Source organism: Tachyglossus aculeatus, chromosome 1, assembly GCF_015852505.1.
Source record: "Tachyglossus aculeatus isolate mTacAcu1 chromosome 1, mTacAcu1.pri, whole genome shotgun sequence".
NCBI lineage: Eukaryota > Metazoa > Chordata > Mammalia > Monotremata > Tachyglossidae > Tachyglossus > Tachyglossus aculeatus.
This window is the reverse complement of record NC_052066.1, coordinates 6,691,783-6,710,147: the sequence shown is the minus strand read 5'-3', so window position 1 is coordinate 6,710,147 and position 18,365 is coordinate 6,691,783. Positions and strand designations below refer to the sequence as shown.

General features: G+C 40.6%; 1 protein-coding gene across 1 annotated transcript in view; it reads right to left on the bottom strand.

The window, feature by feature from the left end:
• Positions 1–311: 311 nt before the first annotated feature.
• The window catches only part of ACTR3 (actin related protein 3), an 82,049-nt gene continuing 63,995 nt past the window's right edge, over positions 312–18,365 (bottom strand). The window contains exons 11-12 of the mRNA XM_038747468.1: positions 5,583–5,666; positions 312–1,402 (exon numbers count right to left, since the gene is read on the bottom strand). Coding sequence (XP_038603396.1) covers positions 1,307–1,402; positions 5,583–5,666 — 180 coding nt within the window. The 3' untranslated portion in view covers positions 312–1,306. The remainder of the gene's footprint in view (positions 1,403–5,582; positions 5,667–18,365) is intronic.

Below are 18,365 nucleotides of genomic sequence, written 5' to 3'. Positions count from 1 at the left end.
GTAAGCGCCTAATACGATTGAATGAATGAAATACCATTATTATTGCCTAACTGTATTCTCCAAGCGCTTAGTCCAGTGCTCTGCACACAGTAAGCGCTTAATAAATACGATTGAATGAATGAAATACCATTATTATTGCTTAACTGTACTTTCCAAACGCTTAGTCCAGTGCTCTGCACAGTATATGCTCAATAAATACGACTGAATGAATGAATGAAACACCATTATAATCATCCCCATGACGCAAGGCGTCCCAGCCGGCCCATTTAAGGTGAAATTTGGTGACTTCCCCCCAAAAAAACATTAGAAAGAGCAGTTTGAATATTTATTTGTCCGGATTTGTGCTGCGCGAACCAGAGGGATTTAAAAACGCGATGAATAGCTAACCTGCCCAGAAAACCCAGGAGAAGGGACGTTGGGGAGGAGGAGGGGGGGGCTCAAATGCAGTTTAGGGGGGAAGAAAACAAGACGAAATAAAAAGACAGGGCGAAGCGCATGGAAATAGCCAACGATGGCTGGATGGGGGTATCCAAAAAAAGAAAAAAAGCGCTCAACATCGTGTCCTAAAAAATTACACGCTGCTTTGGACGGGGCGTGTAATGTTGAAAAAAAAAGAGCTATATTCTTCTTAGCTACTGCACTCAGAGAAGGGCCCCCTCTGACCCCTGAAGAGGTCTGGTCCCCGAATGGGAAGGGAAGATTTTAAAAAAAGGGTTCAGGCTGAGGGAAAAGGAAAAATGCTGGGACTTCAGCGCCAGGGAGTTGGGCTCCGGGTTCGGATCCGGCGGTTCCGGGGTCTGGATGGGAAACGGCATCGCCCGGGCCGAAGCCGGGGCTGGGCCTCATTCGCACTCGGGGCCGATGCCGCCGCCCTGCCCGGCGGAGACCCCGGATTTTGCTGCTGTTTTGGGGGGGCCGGCTGAGGCCTTCCCCCCTTCCCTTAGTTTTGTCTCCGAGTATTAAAAAAGTATGAAATATAAACCGGCTCCCGTTCGAGGGGAGAGGAGGAAGATGGGGGGCGGGAAGGGGGTCAGAGGGAAGCCAACAACCGCCCCCCGCCCCTCATCCGTTCCCCGACGAGATACTGGAAATGGAAGCCCCCCCCCGACAATCCAAATTTGGGACGATTTGGGGATTTTCACGCGGGCCGTGGCCCGGCCGGGATACGTTTGGTGGTTTTTGGTTTGGTTTCCCCCCCACCCCGGCCTCCCGGCGCTTCGCCCGGTCACGTCTGTGACCTCCGGAACGGGTGGGACCGGTGGCGGTGGGGGGGAGAGGGGACGCCCCCGGGCCGGGGCGGGGGGCCCTACGACATGACCCCGAAGACGGGGTTGTGGCGGCAGATGCTGGGACCGATCTCCTCGTAGTCCTTCTTGGTGTGGCACACTTGGTAGAACTCGGGCTGCGGGCGATGGCCGGGGGGGAAGAAAAGGGGGAAGAAAAGGGGTACAGGCGGGTGGGTTAGCCGGGGGGGGACGAGCATCCACTTTTTCCACCCACCCCGGCCCCAGGGGTCCCCCCAAAAAGGCCGCCCCCGCCTCGGCAGGGCTTTAATTAATTTAAGCCCTCCTCCAGGAGGCCTTCCCAGACTGAGCCCCATCCTTCCTCTCCCCCTCGTCTCCCTCTCCATCCCCCCCTTCTTACCTCCTTCCCTTCCCCACAACACCTGTATATATGTTTGTACATATTTATTATTCTATTTATTTTACTTGTACATATCTATTCTATTTATTTTATTTTGTTAATATATTTGGTTTTGTTCTCTGTCTCCCCCTTTTAGACTGGGAGCCCACTGTTGGGTAGGGACTGTCTCTATCTGTTGCCAACTTGTACTTCCCAAGCGCTTAGTCCAGTGCTCTGCACACAGTAAGCGCTCAATAAATACGATTGATTGATTGATTGAATTCTAATTTTTTCTGGTGATTTTGACACCTGTCTACATTCATTCATTCATTCAATCGCATTTATTGAGCGCTCACTGTGCGCAGAGCACCGTACTGAGCGCTTGGGAAGTCCAAGCTGGCAACATCTAGAGACGGTCCCTACCCAACAGCGGGCTCACAGTCTAGATATGTACATGTAAGATAAATTTATTTATTTTTTATTCCCCTGGCCTGGAATGCCCCCAATCCTTCTGCCCATCCGCCAAGCTCGCTCTCTTCCTCCCTTCAAGGCCCTGCTGAGAGCTCACCTCCTCCAGGAGGCCTTCCCACACTGAGCCCCATCCTTCCTCTCCCCGTCATCTCCCTCTCCATCCCCCCCATCTTACCTCCTTCCCTTCCCCACAACACCTGTACATATGTTTGTACATATTTATTACTCTATTTTACTTGTACATATCTATTCTATTTATTTTATTTTGTTAATATACTTGGTTTTGATCTCTGTCTCCCCCTTTCAGACTGTGAGCCCACTGTTGGGTAGGGACTGCCTCTATATGTTGCCAACTTGGACTTCCCAAGCACTTAGTACAGTGCTCTGCACACAGTAAGCGCTCAATAAATACGATTGATTGATTGATTGATTTAATTCTAATTTTTTCTGGTGATTTTGACACCTGTCTACATTCATTAATTCATTCAATCGCATTTATTGAGCGCTTACTGTGTGCACAGCACCGTACTGAGTGCTTGGGAAGTCCAAGTTGGCAACATCTAGAGATGGTCCCTACCCAAGAGCGGGCTCACAGTCTAGATAGGTACATATAAGATAAATTTATTTATTTATCTTACATGTACGTATCTATTCTATTTATTTTATTCTGTTAGTATGCTTGGTTTTGTTCTATCTCCCCCTTCTAGACTGTGAGCCCACTGGTGGGTAGGGACCGTCTCTACGTGTTGCCGACTTGTACTTCCCAAGCGCTTAGTACAGTGCTCTGCACACAGTAAGCGCTCAATAAATACGACTGATTGATTGATAGAAGGGGGAGACGGAGGACAAAACAAAACATATTAACAAAATGAAATAAATAGAATAGATATGTACAAATAAAATAGAGTAATAAATACATGTTTGGTTTTGTCGTCCGTCTCCCCCTCCTAGACTGTGAGCCTGTTGTTGGGTAGGGACTGTCTCTAGGTGTTGCCGACTTGGACTTCCCAAGCGCTCAGTACAGTGCTCTGCACACGGTAAGCGCTCAATAAATACGATTGAATGAATGAATGAGGTGATCGGGGAGCAAGGGGGCTGGCTGGAAGCTGGAACCCCCCGATCCCACCCCTCTGAAGGCCTGGGGAAGGGGACGGGGAGGGGAGAGGATGTCTGGGGGGCAAGGGGGATGGAGGGGGAAGGGGAGGGGACAGAGGGAGCCTGAGGAAGAGGGGGAGTGTATATATGTTTGTACATATTTATTTATTTTACTTGTACATATTTATTCTATTTATTGCATTTTGTTAATATGTTTTGTCTTGTTGTCTGTCTCCCCCTTCTAGCCTGTGAGCCCGCTGTTGGGTAGGAACTGCCTCTAGATGTTGCCAGCTTGTACTTCCCAAGCGCTTAGTACAGTGCTCTGCACACAGTAATAATAATAATAATAATAATAATAATGATGATGGCATTTATTAAGCACTTACTATGTGCAAAGCACTGGTGTATATATGTATACATGCATACCTGTATATATGTTTGCATGAATTTATTACTCTATTTTACTTGTACATATTTATTCTATTTATTGTATTTTGTTAATATGTTTTGTTTTGTTGCCTGTCTCCCCCTTCTAGCCTGTGAGCCCGCTGTTGGGTAGGGACCGCCTCTAGATGTTGCAGACTTGGACTTCCCAAGCGCTTAGTACAGTGCTCTGCACACAATAATAATAATAATAATAATAATAATAATGGCATTTATTAAGCACTTACTATGTGCAAAGCACTGGTGTATATATGCATACATGCATACCTGTATATATGTATATATGTTTACATGTATTTATTACTCTATTTTACTTGTACATATTTATTCTATTTATTGTATTTTGTTAATATGTTTTGTTTTGTTGTCTGTCTTCCCCTTTTAGACTGTGAGCCCACTGTTGGGTAGGGACTGTCTCTATACGTTGCCAACTTGTACTTCCCAAGCGCTTAGTACAGTGCTCTGCACACAGTAAGCGCTCAATAAATATGATTGATGATGATGATGATGATGATGTTTGCACGTATTTATTACTCTATTTTATTTGTACATATCTATTCTATTTATTTTATTCTGTTAATATGTTTTGTTTTGTTCTCTGTCTCCTCCTTTTAGACTGTGAGCCCACTGATGGGTAGGGACCATCTCTAGATGTTGCCAACTTGGACTTCCCAAGCGCTTAGTCCAGTGCTCTGCACACAGTAAAAATAATCATAATGGCATTTATTAAGCACTCACTATGTGCAAAGCACTGGTGTATATATGTATACATGCATACCTGTATATATGTATATATGTTTGCACGTATTCATTACTCTATTTATTTTACTTGTGCATATCTATTCTATTTATTTTATTCTGTTAATATGTTTTGTTTTGTTCTCTGTCTCCTCCTTTTAGACTGTGAGCCCACTGATGGGTAGGGATCATCTCTAGATGTTGCCAACTTGGACTTCCCAAGCGCTTAGTCCAGTGCTCTGCACACAGTAATAATAATAATAATAATCATGGCATTTATTAAGCACTCACTATGTGCAAAGCACTGGTGTATATATGTATACATGCATACCTGTATATATGCATATATGTTTGCACGTATTTATTACTCTATTTATTTTACTTGTACATATTTACTATTCTATTTATTTTATTTTGTTAATATGTTTTGTTTTGTTGTCTGTCTCCCCCTTCTAGACTGTGAGCCCGCTGTTGGGTAGTAGGGACCGCCACTAGATGCTGCCGACTTGGACTTCCCAAGCGCTTAGTCCAGTGCTCTACACACAGTAATAATAATAATAATGGCATTTATTAAGCACTTACTACGTGCAAAGCACTGGTGTATATATGTATACATTCATATCTGTATATATGTAGGGTAGGGACCTTCTCTATATGCTACCAACTTGTCCTTCCCAAGTGCTTAGTCCAGTGCTCTGCACACAGTAAGCGCTCAATAAATATGATTGAATGAATGAATGAATGAACATGTATATATGTTTGCACGTATTTATTACTCTATTTATTTTACTTGTATATATTTATTCTATTTATTGTATTTTGTTAATATGCTTTGTTTTGTCGTCTGTCTCCCCCCTTCTAGACTGTGAGCCCGCTGTTGGGTAGGGACCGGCTCTAGATGTCGCCGACCTGGACTTCCCAAGCGCTTAGTCCAGTGCTCTGCACACAGTAAGCGCTCAATAAATAGGATTGAATGAATGAATGAAGAAGAGGGGGATGAAAGGGGGGGGGGCTCAAGGGGGACCTGAGGAAGAGGAGGTGAGGGGGGCTTGAGGGGAAGGGGAGAGGGCAGGGGGAGCCGAGGAGGAAGAGGGGGCGAGGGGGCCGGGGAGAGGAAAGGGGGACCCCAAGAACCCGGGCGAGGAAGAGGAAGCTGGGCCGCCCCCCGCCCCCGGAGCCCTCCCCGGGGGTCCCGGGGGTCCCGGCGTTACCGTGGAAGCCAGCATGGAGCCCCCGAACCAGACGGCGTAGCGCTGCATGTGGTGGGTGATCACTTGGACGTCGATGGGCTTCGGCTACAGAGGGGGGGAAATAATAATAATGATAATAATGATAATGGCATTTGTTAAGCGCTTACTATGTGCAAAGCACTGTTCTAAGCACTGGGGGGATACAAGGTCATCAGGTTGTCCCACGGGGGGCTCACAATCTTAATCCCCATTTTGCAGATGAGGGAACTGAGGCCCAGAGAAGTGAAGTGACTTGCCCAAAGTCACACAGCTGACAAGTGGCGGGGCTGGGATTTAAACCCAGGACCTCTGACTCCAAATAATAATAATAATAATGATGGTATTTTTTAAGGGCTTACTATGTGCAAAGCACTGTTCTAAGTGCTGGGGGGATACAAGGTGATCAGGTTGTCCCACGGGGGGGCTCACAATCGTAATCCCCATTTTGCAGATGAGGGAACTGAGGCCCAGAGAAGTGAAGTGACTTGCCCAAAGTCACACAGCTGACAAGTGGCGGAGCCGGGATTTGAACCCAGGACCTGACTCCAAATAATAATAATAATAATAATGATGGTATTTTTTAAGGGCTTACTATGTGCAAAGCACTGTTCTAAGTGCTGGGGGGATACAAGGTGATCAGGTTGTCCCACGGGGGGGCTCACAATCTTAATCCCCATTTTGCAGATGAGGGAACTGAGGCCCAGAGAAGTGAAGTGACTTGCCCAAAGTCACGCAGCTGACAATTGGCGGAGCTGCGATTTGAACCTAGGACCTCTGACTCCAAATAATAATAATAATAATAATAATAATAATAATAATAATAATAATAATAATAGTGGTATTTTTTATGCGCTTACTATGTGCAAAGCACTGTTCTAAGAGCTGGGGGGATACAAGGTGATCAGGTTGTCCCACGGGGGGCTCACAGTCTTAATCCCCATTTTCCAGATGAGGTAACTGAGGGCCAGAGAAGTGAAGTGACTTGCCCAAAGTCACGCAGCTGACAATTGGCGGAGCCAGGATTTGAACCCAGGACCTCTGACTCCAAATAATAATAATAACAATAATAATAATAATAATAATAATAATAATGGTATTTTTTAAGTGCTTACTATGTGCAAAGCACTGTTCTAAGCACTGGGGGGATACAAGGTGATCAGGTTGTCCCACATGGGGCTCACAGTCTTAATCCCCATTTTCCAGATGAGGTCACTGAGGCCCAGAGAAGTGAAGTGACTTGCCCAAAGTCACCCAGCTGACACTTGGCGGAGCCGGGATTTGAACCCAGGACCTGTGACTCCAAAGCCCGGGCTCTTTCCCCTGAGCCACGCTGCTTCAAGGGGCGCTCAGCGGGCGCGGCCCGCCCGCTCCACGGGGCGGGAGGGCCAGTGGCTTCTCCGCTCCCGGCCTCGGGGTCCCCTCAGCGGCCCGACGGGGGGTCCGGGCCCCGTTCGGCCTCCTGCTTGGGGCCGTGAGCCCCAGGTGGTGGGGTCTGATCATCTGGTCTCTCGCCCAGCGCTCAGTACAGTGCTTGGCACAGAGTTGGTGTGGAACAGGGACCGCTCTTACGGACGATCCGCAGAGGAAGCGGATGCGGGGGCTCTGCCCCACCATCCCGCCCTGACCGCCCTCCCTCCTCACATCCCACAGACGATGACTCTCCCCGCCTTCAAAGCCTTATGGAAGGCCCACCTCCTCCAAGAAGCCTTCCCTGACTGTGCCCCCCTTTCATTCACTCATTCAATCGTATTTACTGAGCGTTTACTGTGTGCAGAGCACTGGACTAAGCGCTTGGGAAGTACAAGTTGGCAACATCTAGAGATGGTCCCTACCCAACTATCCTCTTCTCCCAGTCTTCCTTTTTAGACTGTGAGTCCACTGTCTCTATATGGTGCCAACTTGGACTTCCCAAGCGCTTAGTACAGTGCTCTGCACACAGTAAGCGCTCAATAAATACAACTGATTGATTGATTCTCCCGCATCGTCCCGACTCGCTCCCTTTCTTCATCCCCCCATCCCAGCCCCACACCGCTTACGTGCACATCCCCCCATTTATTCATTTCTAATCTGTACATATTTACTCTTCTATTTATTTTATTTTGTTAACATGTTCTGCTTTGTTGTCTGTCTCCCCCTTCTAATAATAATAATAATGATGGTATTTGTTAAGCGCTTACTATGTGCAAAGCACTGTTCTAAGCGCTGGGAAGGTTACCAGGTGATCACGTTGTCCCTCGGGGGGTTCACAGTTTTAATCCCCATTTTTCAGATGAGATAACTGAGACACGGAGAAGCGAACTGACTTGCCCAAAGTCACACAGCTGACAGTTGGCTGAGCCGGCATTCGAACCCATGACCTCTGACTCCAAAGCCCGGGCTCTTTCCACTGAGCCACGCTGCTTCTAGGCTGTGAGCCCGCTGTTGGGTAGGGACCGGCTCTATATGTTGCCGACTTGGACTTCCCAAGCGCTTAGTCCAGTGCTCTGCACCCAGTAAGCGCTCAATAAATACGATTGAATGAATGAACGCCCATCTCCCCCTCTAGACTGTCAGCTCCTCGTGGGCAGGGAATGCGTCTGTTTCTTGTTGTATCGTCCTCTCCCAAGCGCTCAGTACAGCGCTCCGCCCCTCGCTCAATAATTACGACTGAGCGATTCTAGTCATTTCCACTGATGCCTGTTTCCTTCTTTTGATATTCATTCATTCATTCAATCGTATTTATTGAGCGCTTACTGTGTGCAGAGCTCTGTACTAAGCGCTTGATATGTATCTATCATTCTATTTATTTCTGCTGATGCCTGTTTCCTTGTTTTGATGTGTAGATCTTTACAATTCCATTTATTTCTACTGATGCCCGTTTCCTTCTTTTGATATGTATGTATCGATCATTCTATTTATTTCTATTGATGCCTGTTTCCTTGTTTTGATGTGTAGATCTTTATAATTCCATTTATTTCTACTGATGCCTGTTTCCTTCTTTTGATATATATAATATCTATCATTCCGTTTATTTCTACTGATGCCTGTTTCCTTGTCTTGATGTGTAGATCTTTATAATTCCATTTATTTCTACTGATGCCTGTTTCCTTCTCTTGATGTGCTTAGAACAGTGCTTTGCACATAGTAAGCGCTTAATAAATGCCATCATTATTATTATTATGTGTAGATCTTTATAATTCCATTTATTTCTACTGATGCCTGTTTCCTTCTTTTGATATGTATGTACCTATCGTTCTATTTATTTCTACTGACGCCTGGTTCCTTCTTTTTATATGCATGTATTTATCATTCTATTTATTTCTGATGCCTGTTTCCTTGTTTTGATGTGTACATCCTTATAATTCCATTTATTTATACTGATGCCTGTTTCCTTCTTTTGATACGTACATATCTATCATTCTATTTATTTCTACTGATGCCTGTTTCCTTCTTTTGATATGTATGTACCTATCGTTCTATTTATTTCTACTGACGCCTGGTTCCTTCTTTTTATATGCATGTATTTATCATTCTATTTATTTCTGATGCGTTTCCTTGTTTTGATGTGTAGATCTTTATAATTCCATTTATTTATACTGATGCCTGTTTCCTTCTTTTGATACGTACATATCTATCATTCTATTTATTTCTACTGATGCCTGTTTCCTTCTTTTGATATGTATGTTATCTATCACTCTATTTCTACTGATGCCTGTTTCCTTCTTTTGATATGTGTATATCTATCATTCTATTTATTTCTACTGATGCCTGTTTCCTTCTTTTGATATGTATATATCTATCATTCCATTTATTTCTACTGATGCCTGTTTCCTTCTCTTGATGTGTAGATCTTTATAATTCCATTTATTTCTACTGATGCCTGTTTCCTTCTTCTGATATGTACATATCTATCATTCTGTTTATTTCTACTGATGCCTGTTTCCTTCTTTTGATATGTATGTACCTATCACTCTATTTATTTCTACTGATGCCTGGTTCCTTCTTTTGATATGCATGTATTTATCATTCTATTTATTTCTGATGCCTGTTTCCTTGTTTTGATGTGTAGATCTTTATAATTCCATTTATTTCTACTGATGTCTGTTTCCTTCTTTTGATATGTACTTATCTATCATTCTATTTATTTCTACTGATGCCTGTTTCCTTCTTTTGCTACGTATGTATCTATCACTCTATTTCTGATGCCTGTTTCCTTCTTTTGATATGTATATATCTTATCATTCTATTTATTTCTACTGATGCCTGTTTCCTTCTTTTGATATGTACTTATCTATCATTCTATTTATTTCTACTGATGCCTGTTTCCTTCTTTTGCTATGTATGTATCTATCACTCTATTTCTGATGCCTGTTTCCTTCTTTTGATATGTACATATCTATCATTCTATTTATTTCTACTGATGCCTGTTTCCTTCTTTTGATATGTATCTATCACTCTATTTATTTCTACTGATGCCTGTTTCCTTCTTTTGATATGTACATATCTATCATTCTGTTTATTTCTACTGATGCCTGTTTCCTTCTTTTGATATGTATGTACCTATCATTCTATTTATTTCTACTGATGCCTGGTTCCTTCTTTTCATATGCATGTATTTATCATTCTATTTATTTCTGATGCCTGTTTCCTTGTTTTGATGTGTAGATCTTTATAATTCCATTTATTTCTACTGATGTCTGTTTCCTTCTTTTGATATGTACTTATCTATCATTCTATTTATTTCTACTGATGCCTGTTTCCTTCTTTTGCTATGTATGTATCTATCACTCTATTTCTGATGCCTGTTTCCTTCTTTTGATATGTATATACCTTATCATTCCATTTATTTCTACTGATGCCTGTTTCCTTCTTTTGATATGTACATATCTATCATTCTATTTCTACTGATGCCTGTTTCCTTCTTTTGATATGTACGTACCTATCATTCTATTTATTTCTACTGATGCCTGGTTCCTTCTTTTGATATGCATATATTTATCATTCTATTTATTTCTGATGCCTGTTTCCTTGTTTTGATGTGTAGATCTTTATAATTCCATTTATTTCTACTGATGCCTGGTTTCCTTCTTTTGATATGTACATATCTATCATTCTATTTATTTCTACTGATGCCTGTTTCCTTCTTTTGATATGTATCTATCACTCTATTTATTTCTACTGATGCCTGCTTCCTTCCTTTGATATGTACGTACCTATCATTCTATTTATTTGTATTGATGCCTGTTTCCTTCTTTTGATAGGCATGTATTTATCATTCTATTTATTTCTGATGCCTGTTTCCTTGTTTTGATGTGTAGATCTTTAAAATTCCATTTATTTCTACTGATGCCTGTTTCCTTCTTTTGATATGTGTAGATCTATCATTCTATTTATTTCTACTGATGCCTGTTTCCTTCTTTAGATATGTATATATCTATCATTCTATTTCTACTGATGCCCCTTTCCTTCTTTTGATATGTATCTATCATTCTATTTATTTCTACTGATGCCTGTTTCCTTCTTTTGATATGCATATATTTATCATTCTATTTATTTCTGATGCCTGGTTCCTTGTTTTGATACGTATATATCTATCATTCATTTCTTCTGATGCCTGTTTCCTTCTTTTGATATGTGTACATCATTGTATTTATTTCTACTGATGCCTGTTTCCTTCTTTTGATATGTATGTACATATCATTCTATTTATTTCTACTGATGCCTGGTTCCTTCTTTTGATATGCATATATTTATCATTCTATTTAATTCTGATGCCTGTTTCCTTGTCTTGATGTGTAGATCTTTATAATTCCATTTATTTCTACTGATGCCTGTTTCCTTCTTTTGATATGTATGTATCTATCACTCTATTTACTTCTACTGATGCCTGTTTCCTTCTTTTGATATATATCTATCATTCTATTTCTACTGATGCCTGTTTCCTTATTTTGATATGTATCTATCATTCTATTTATTTCTACTGATGCCTGTTTCCTTCTTTTGGTATGTATATATCTATCATTCTATTTATTTCTACTGATGCCCGTTTCCTTCTTTTGATATGTATATATCTATCATTGTATTTATTTCTACTGATGCCTGTTTCCTTCTTTTCGTGTGTAGATCTCTATAATTCTATTTATTTCTACTGATGCCTGTTTCCTTATTTTGATGTGAGCCCGTTGTTGGGTAGGGACCGTCCCTATATGTCGCCAATTTGTACTTCCCAAGCGCTTAGTCCAGTGCTCTGAACACAGTAAGCGCTCAATAAATACAACTGAATGAATGAATGAACGAATATGTGTATATATAATAACAATGATGGCATTTGTTAAGCGCCAAGCACTGTTCTAAGCACTGGGGAGGATACAAGGTGATCAGGTTGTCCCATATGGGGCTCACAATCTTAATCCCCATTTTACAGATGAGGTCACAGAGAAGTGAAGTGACTTGCCCAAAGTCACACAGCTGACAAGTGGCAGAGCCGGGATTTGAACCCATGGCCTCTGACTCCAAAGCCCGGGCTCTTTCCCCTGAGCCACGCTGCTTCTCTATCATTCTACTTATTCCTATCGATACCAGTTTCCTTGTTTTGAGGAGTACGTATCTATAATTCTATTTATTTCTACTGATGCCTGTTTCCTTTTTTTGATGTGTATATGCCATTCTATTTATTTCTATTGATAATAATAATACTAACAATGATGGCATTTATTAAGCGCTTACTATGTGCAAAGCACTGTTCTAAGCGCTAGGGAGGTTACAAGGTGATCAAGTTGTCCCACAGTAGGCTCACAATCTTCATCCCCATTTTACAGATGAGGTCACTGAGACACAGAAGTGAAGTGACTTGCCCAAAGTCACACAGCTGACAAGTGGCAGAGCCGGGATTTGAACCCATGACCTCTGACTCCAAAGCCCAGGCTCCTTCCACTGAGCCACGCTGCTTCTCTATCATTCTACTTAGTCCTATTGATACCAGTTTCCTTGTTTTGAGGAGTATGTATCTATAATTCTATTTATTTCTACTGATGCCTGTTTCCTTTTTTTGATGTGTAGATATCTATCATTCTATTTACTTCTATTGATAATAATTATACTAATAATAATGGCATTTATTAAGCGCTTACTATATGCAAAGCACTATTCTAAGCGCTGGGGAGGTTACAAGGTGATCAAGTTGTCCCCCGTGGGGCTCACAATCTTCATCCCCATTTTACAGATGAGGTCACTGAGGCTCAGAGAAGTGAAGTGACTTGCCCAAAGTCACACAGCTGACAATCGGCGGAGCCTTGTTTTGATGTGTATCCATCATTCTATTTATTTCTACTCATACCCGTTTCCTTGTTTTGATATGTATCTATAATTCTATTTATTTCTACTGATGCCTGTTTCCTTGTTTTGATGTGATTATTTATTTTACTTGTACATATCTATTCTATTTATTTTATTTTGTTAGTATGTTTGGTTTTGTTCTCTGTCTCCCCCTTTTAGACTGTGAGCCCACTGTTGGGTAGGGACTGTCTCTATGTGTTGCCAACTTGGACTTCCCAAGCACTTAGTACAGTGCTCTGCACACAGTAAGCGCCCAATAAATACGATTGATGATGATGATAATGATGATGTGTAGATATCTGTAATTCTATTTATTTCTACTGATGCCTGTTTCCTTGTCTTGTACAAATATCTGTAAATTCTATTTATTTCTACTGATGCCTGTTTCCTTGTTTTGATGTGTAGGTATCTTATCATTCTATTTATTTCTATTGAAACCTGTTTCCTTGTTTTGCTATGTATGTGTCTATAATTCTATTTCTACAGACGCCCGTTTCCTTATTTTGATGTCTATCATTCTATTCATTTTGATTGATGCCTGCTTCCTTGTTTCGATATGTACGTATCTATAATTCTATTTATTTCCGCTGATGCCTGTTCACTTGTTTCGATGTGTAGATAGCTATAGTTTTATTTATTTCTACTGATGCCTGTTTCCTTGTTTTGATAATAATAGGCATTAAGATTATAAGCCCTACATGGGACAACCTGATCACCTTGTATCCTCCCCAGCTCTTAGAACAGGGCTTTGCACATATTAAGCGCTTAACAAATGCCATCATTATATTATTATTATTATAACCATGAATCTATAATTTTATTTCTACAGATGCCCGTTTCCTTGTTTTGATGTCTATTATTCTGTTCATCTCTATTGATATCTGTTTCCTTGTTTCGATACGTACGTATCTATAATTCTATTTATTTCTGCTGATGCCTGTTTACTTGTTTCGATGTGTAGATATCTATCATTTTATTTATTTCTACTGATGCCGGTTTCCTTGTTTTGATAATAATAGGCATTAAGATTGTAAGCCCCACATGGGACAACCTGATCACCTTGTAACCTCCCCAGCACTTAGAACAGTGCTTTGCACATATTAAGTGCTTAACAAATGCCATCATTATATTATTATTATTATTATAAGTATGAATCTATAATTCTATTTCTACAGATGCCCGTTTCCTTGTTTTGATGTCTATCTATTATTCTGTTCATCTCTATTGATATCTGTTTCCTTGTTTCGATACGTACGTATCTATGATTCTATTTATTTCTACTGATGCTTGTTTACTTGTTTCGATGTGTAGATATCTATAATTTTATTTATTTCATTTATTTCTACTGATGCCTGTTTACTTGTTTCAATGTGTAGAAATCTACAATTTTATTTATTTCATTTATTTCTACTGATGCCTGTTTCCTTGTTTTGATGTGTAGATATCTATAATTTTATTTATTTCTACTGATGCCTGTTTCCTTGTTTTGATAATAATAGGCATTAAGATTGTAAGCCCCACATGGGACAACCTGATCACCTTCTATCCTCCCCAGCACTTAGAACAGTGCTTTGCACATATTAAGCACTTAACAAATGCCATCATTATTATTATTATTATTATTATTATTATTATTATTACACGTATGTATAATTCTATTTCTAAAGATGCCCCTTTCCTTGTTTTGATGTCTATCTATTATTCTGTTCATCTCTACTGATGCCCGTTTCCTTGTTTCGATATGTACGTATCTATAATTCTATTTATTTCTACTGATGCCTGTTTACTTGTTTCGATGTGTAGATATCTATCATTTTATTTATTTCATTTATTTCTACTGATGCCTGTTTACTTGTTTCGATGTGAAGATATCTATAATTTTATTTATTTCTACTGATGCCTGTTTCCTTGTTTCGATGTGTAGATATCTATGATTTATTTCTATTGATGCCTCTTTACTTGTTTCGATGTGTAGCTATCTATAATTTTATTTATTTCCACTGATGCCTGTTTACTTGTTTCAATTTCTACAGATGCCTGTTTACTTGTTTTGATGTGTAGATATCTATAATTCTATTTATTTCTACTGAGGCCTGTTTACTTGTTTCGATGTGTAGCTATCTATAATTCTATTTATTTCTACTGATGCCTGTTTACTTGTTTCGATGCGTAGATATCTATAATTTTATTTATTTCTACTGATGCCTGTTTCCTTGTTTCGATGTGTAGATATCTATAATTTATTTCTACTGATGCCTCTTTACTTGCTTCGATGTGTAGCAATCTATAATTTTATTTATTTCTACTAATGCCTGTTTACTTGTTTCAATTTCTACAGATGCCTGTCTACTTGTTTCGATATGTAGAAATCTATAATTTTATTTATTTCTACTGATGCCTGTTTACTTGTTTCGATGTGTAGCAATCTATAATTTTATTTCTACTGATGCCTGTTTACTTGTTTCAATTTCTACAGATGCCTGTTTACTTGTTTCGATGTGTAGCTATCTGTAATTTTATTTATTTCTACTGATGCCTGTTTACTTGTTTCGATGTGTAGCAATCTATCATTTTATTTCTACTGATGCCTGTTTACTTGTTTCAATTTCTACAGATGCCTGTTTACTTGTTTCGATATGTAGAAATCTATAATTTTATTTATTTCTACTGATGCCTGTTTACTTGTTTCGATGTGTAGCAATCTATAATTTTATTTCTACTGATGCCTGTTTACTTGTTTCAATTTCTACAGATGCCTGTTTACTTGTTTCGATGTGTAGCTATCTGTAATTTTATTTATTTCTACTGATGCCTGTTTACTTGTTTCGATGTGCAGCTATCTATAATTTTATTTATTTCTACTGATGCCTGCTTACTTGTTTCAATGCGTAGATATCTATAATTTTATTTATTTCTACTGATGCCTGTTTCCTTGTTTCGACGTGTAGCTATCATTCTATTTATTTCTCCTGATGCCCGTTTACTTGTTTCAATGTATAGATATCTATAATTTTATTTATTTCTACCGAGGCCTGTTTACTTGTTTCGATGTTGCCAATTTGTACTTCCCAAGCGCTTAGTACAGTGCTCTGCACATAGTAAGCGCTCAATAAATACGACTGATGATGATGATGATGATGTGTAGCGATCATTCTCTTTATTTCTATTGATACCTGTTTCCTTGTTTTGATATGTACCTATAATTCTATTTATTTCTACTGATGCCTGCTTCTTTGTTTCGATATGAAGATGTCTATCATTCTATTTATTTCTATTGATACGAGTTTTCTTGTTTTGATGTGCACGTATCTATAATTCCGTTTATTTCTACAGGTGCCTGTTTCCTTGTTTTGATGTGCATGTATCTAGACTGTGAGCCTGTTGTTGGGTAGGGACCGTCTCTATATGTTGCCGACTTGTCCTTCCCAAGCGTTTAGTCCAGTGCTCTGCACACAGTAAGCGCTCAATAAATACGACTGAATGAATGAATCTATAATTCTATTTCTACTGATGCCTGTTTCCTTGTTTTGTTGCCTCTTTCCCCCCTTCTAGACTGTGAGCCCGTTGCTGGGAAGGGACCGTCTCCATATGTTGCCGACTTGTACTTCCCAAGCGCTTAGTCCAGTGCTTTGCACGCAGTAAGCGCTCAACAAATACGACTGAATTAATGAATGAATCTATAATTCTATTTATTTCTACTGATTCCTGTATCCTTGTTCAGACGTCTGTCTCCCCTCTTCTAGACTGTGAGCCCACTGTGGGCAGGGATGGTCTCTCTTTATTGCCGAATTGTCTGTTCCAAGTGCTTAGTCCAGTGCTCTGCACACAGTAAGCGTTCAATAAATACGACTGAATGAATGAATCTATAATTCTATTTATTTCTACTGATGCCTGTTTCCTTGTTCAAACATCTGTCTCCCCTCTTCTAGACTGTGGGCAGGGAGGGTCTCTCTTTATTGCCAAATTGTCCATTCCAAGTGCTTAATACAGTGCTCTGCACACAGTAAACGCTCAACAAATACGACTGACTGAATGAATGAAGCGCTTAGTACAGTGCTCTGCACACAGTAAGCACTCAATAAATACAACTGAATGAATCTATAATTCTATTTATTTCTACTGATTCCTGTTTCCTTGTTCAGACGTCTGTCTGCTCTCTTCTAGACTGTGAGCCCACTGTGGGTGGGGATGGTCTCTATTGCCGAATTGTCCGTTCCAAGCGCTTAGTCCAGTGCTCTGCACACAGTGAGCGCTCAATAAATACTACTGAATGAATGAATCTATAATTCTATTTATTTCTACTGATGCCTGTTTCCTTGTTCAGACGTCTGTCTCCCCACTTCTAAACTGTGAGCTCGTTGTTGGGTAGGGACCGTTTTTACCTGTTGACAAAATGGACTTTCCAAGCGCTTAGTCCAGTGCTCTGCACACAGTAAGCGCTCAACAAATACGACTGACTGAATGAATGAATCTATAATTCTATTTATTTCTACTGATTCCTGTTTCCTTGTTCAGACGTCTGTCTCCTCACTTCTAGACTGTGACTCGCTGTTGGGTAGGGACCGTCTCTATATGTTGCCAAAATGGACTTTCCAAGCGCTTAGTCCAGTGCTCTGCACACAGTAAGCGCTCAATAAATACGACTGAATGAATGAATCTATAATTCTATTTATTTCTACTGATGCCTGTTTCCTTGTTCAGACGTCTGTCTCCCCACTTCTAGACTGTGAGCTCGTTGTTGGGTAGGGACCGTCTCTATCTGTTGCCGAATTGTCCGTTCCAAGCGCTTAGTCCAGTGCTCTGCACACAGTAAGCGCTCAATAAATACGACTGAATGAATGAATCTATAATTCTATTTATTTCTACTGATTCCTGTTTCCTTGTTCAGACATGTCTCCCCGCTTCTAATAATAATAATAAGATGGTATTTGTTATCCGCTTACTATGTGCAAAGCACTGTTCTAAGCGCTGGGGGGATACAAGGTGATCAGGTTGTCCCACGGGGGGGCTCACAGTCTTCATCCCCATTTTACAGATGAGGGAACTGAGGCCCAGAGAAGTGAAGTGACTTGCCCAAAGTCACACAGCTGACAATTTGTGGAGCGGGGATTTGAACTCATGACCTCTGACTCCAAAGCCCGGGCTCTTTCCACTGAGCCACGCTGCTTCTCGTTGTTGGGTAGGGACCGTCTCAATCTGTTGCCGAATTGGACTTTCCAAGAGCTTAGTCCAGTGCTCTGCACACAGTAAGCGCTCAATAAATACGATTGAATGAATGAATGAATCTGCCTCCCCTCTTCTAGACTGTGAGCCCGCTGTTGGGTAGGGACCGTCTCTATATGTTGCCAACTTGTACTTCCCAAGTGCTTAGTACAGTGCTCTGCACACAGTAAGCGCTCAATAAATACGAATGAATGAATGAATGAATGGATGAATGAATGAATCTGTCTC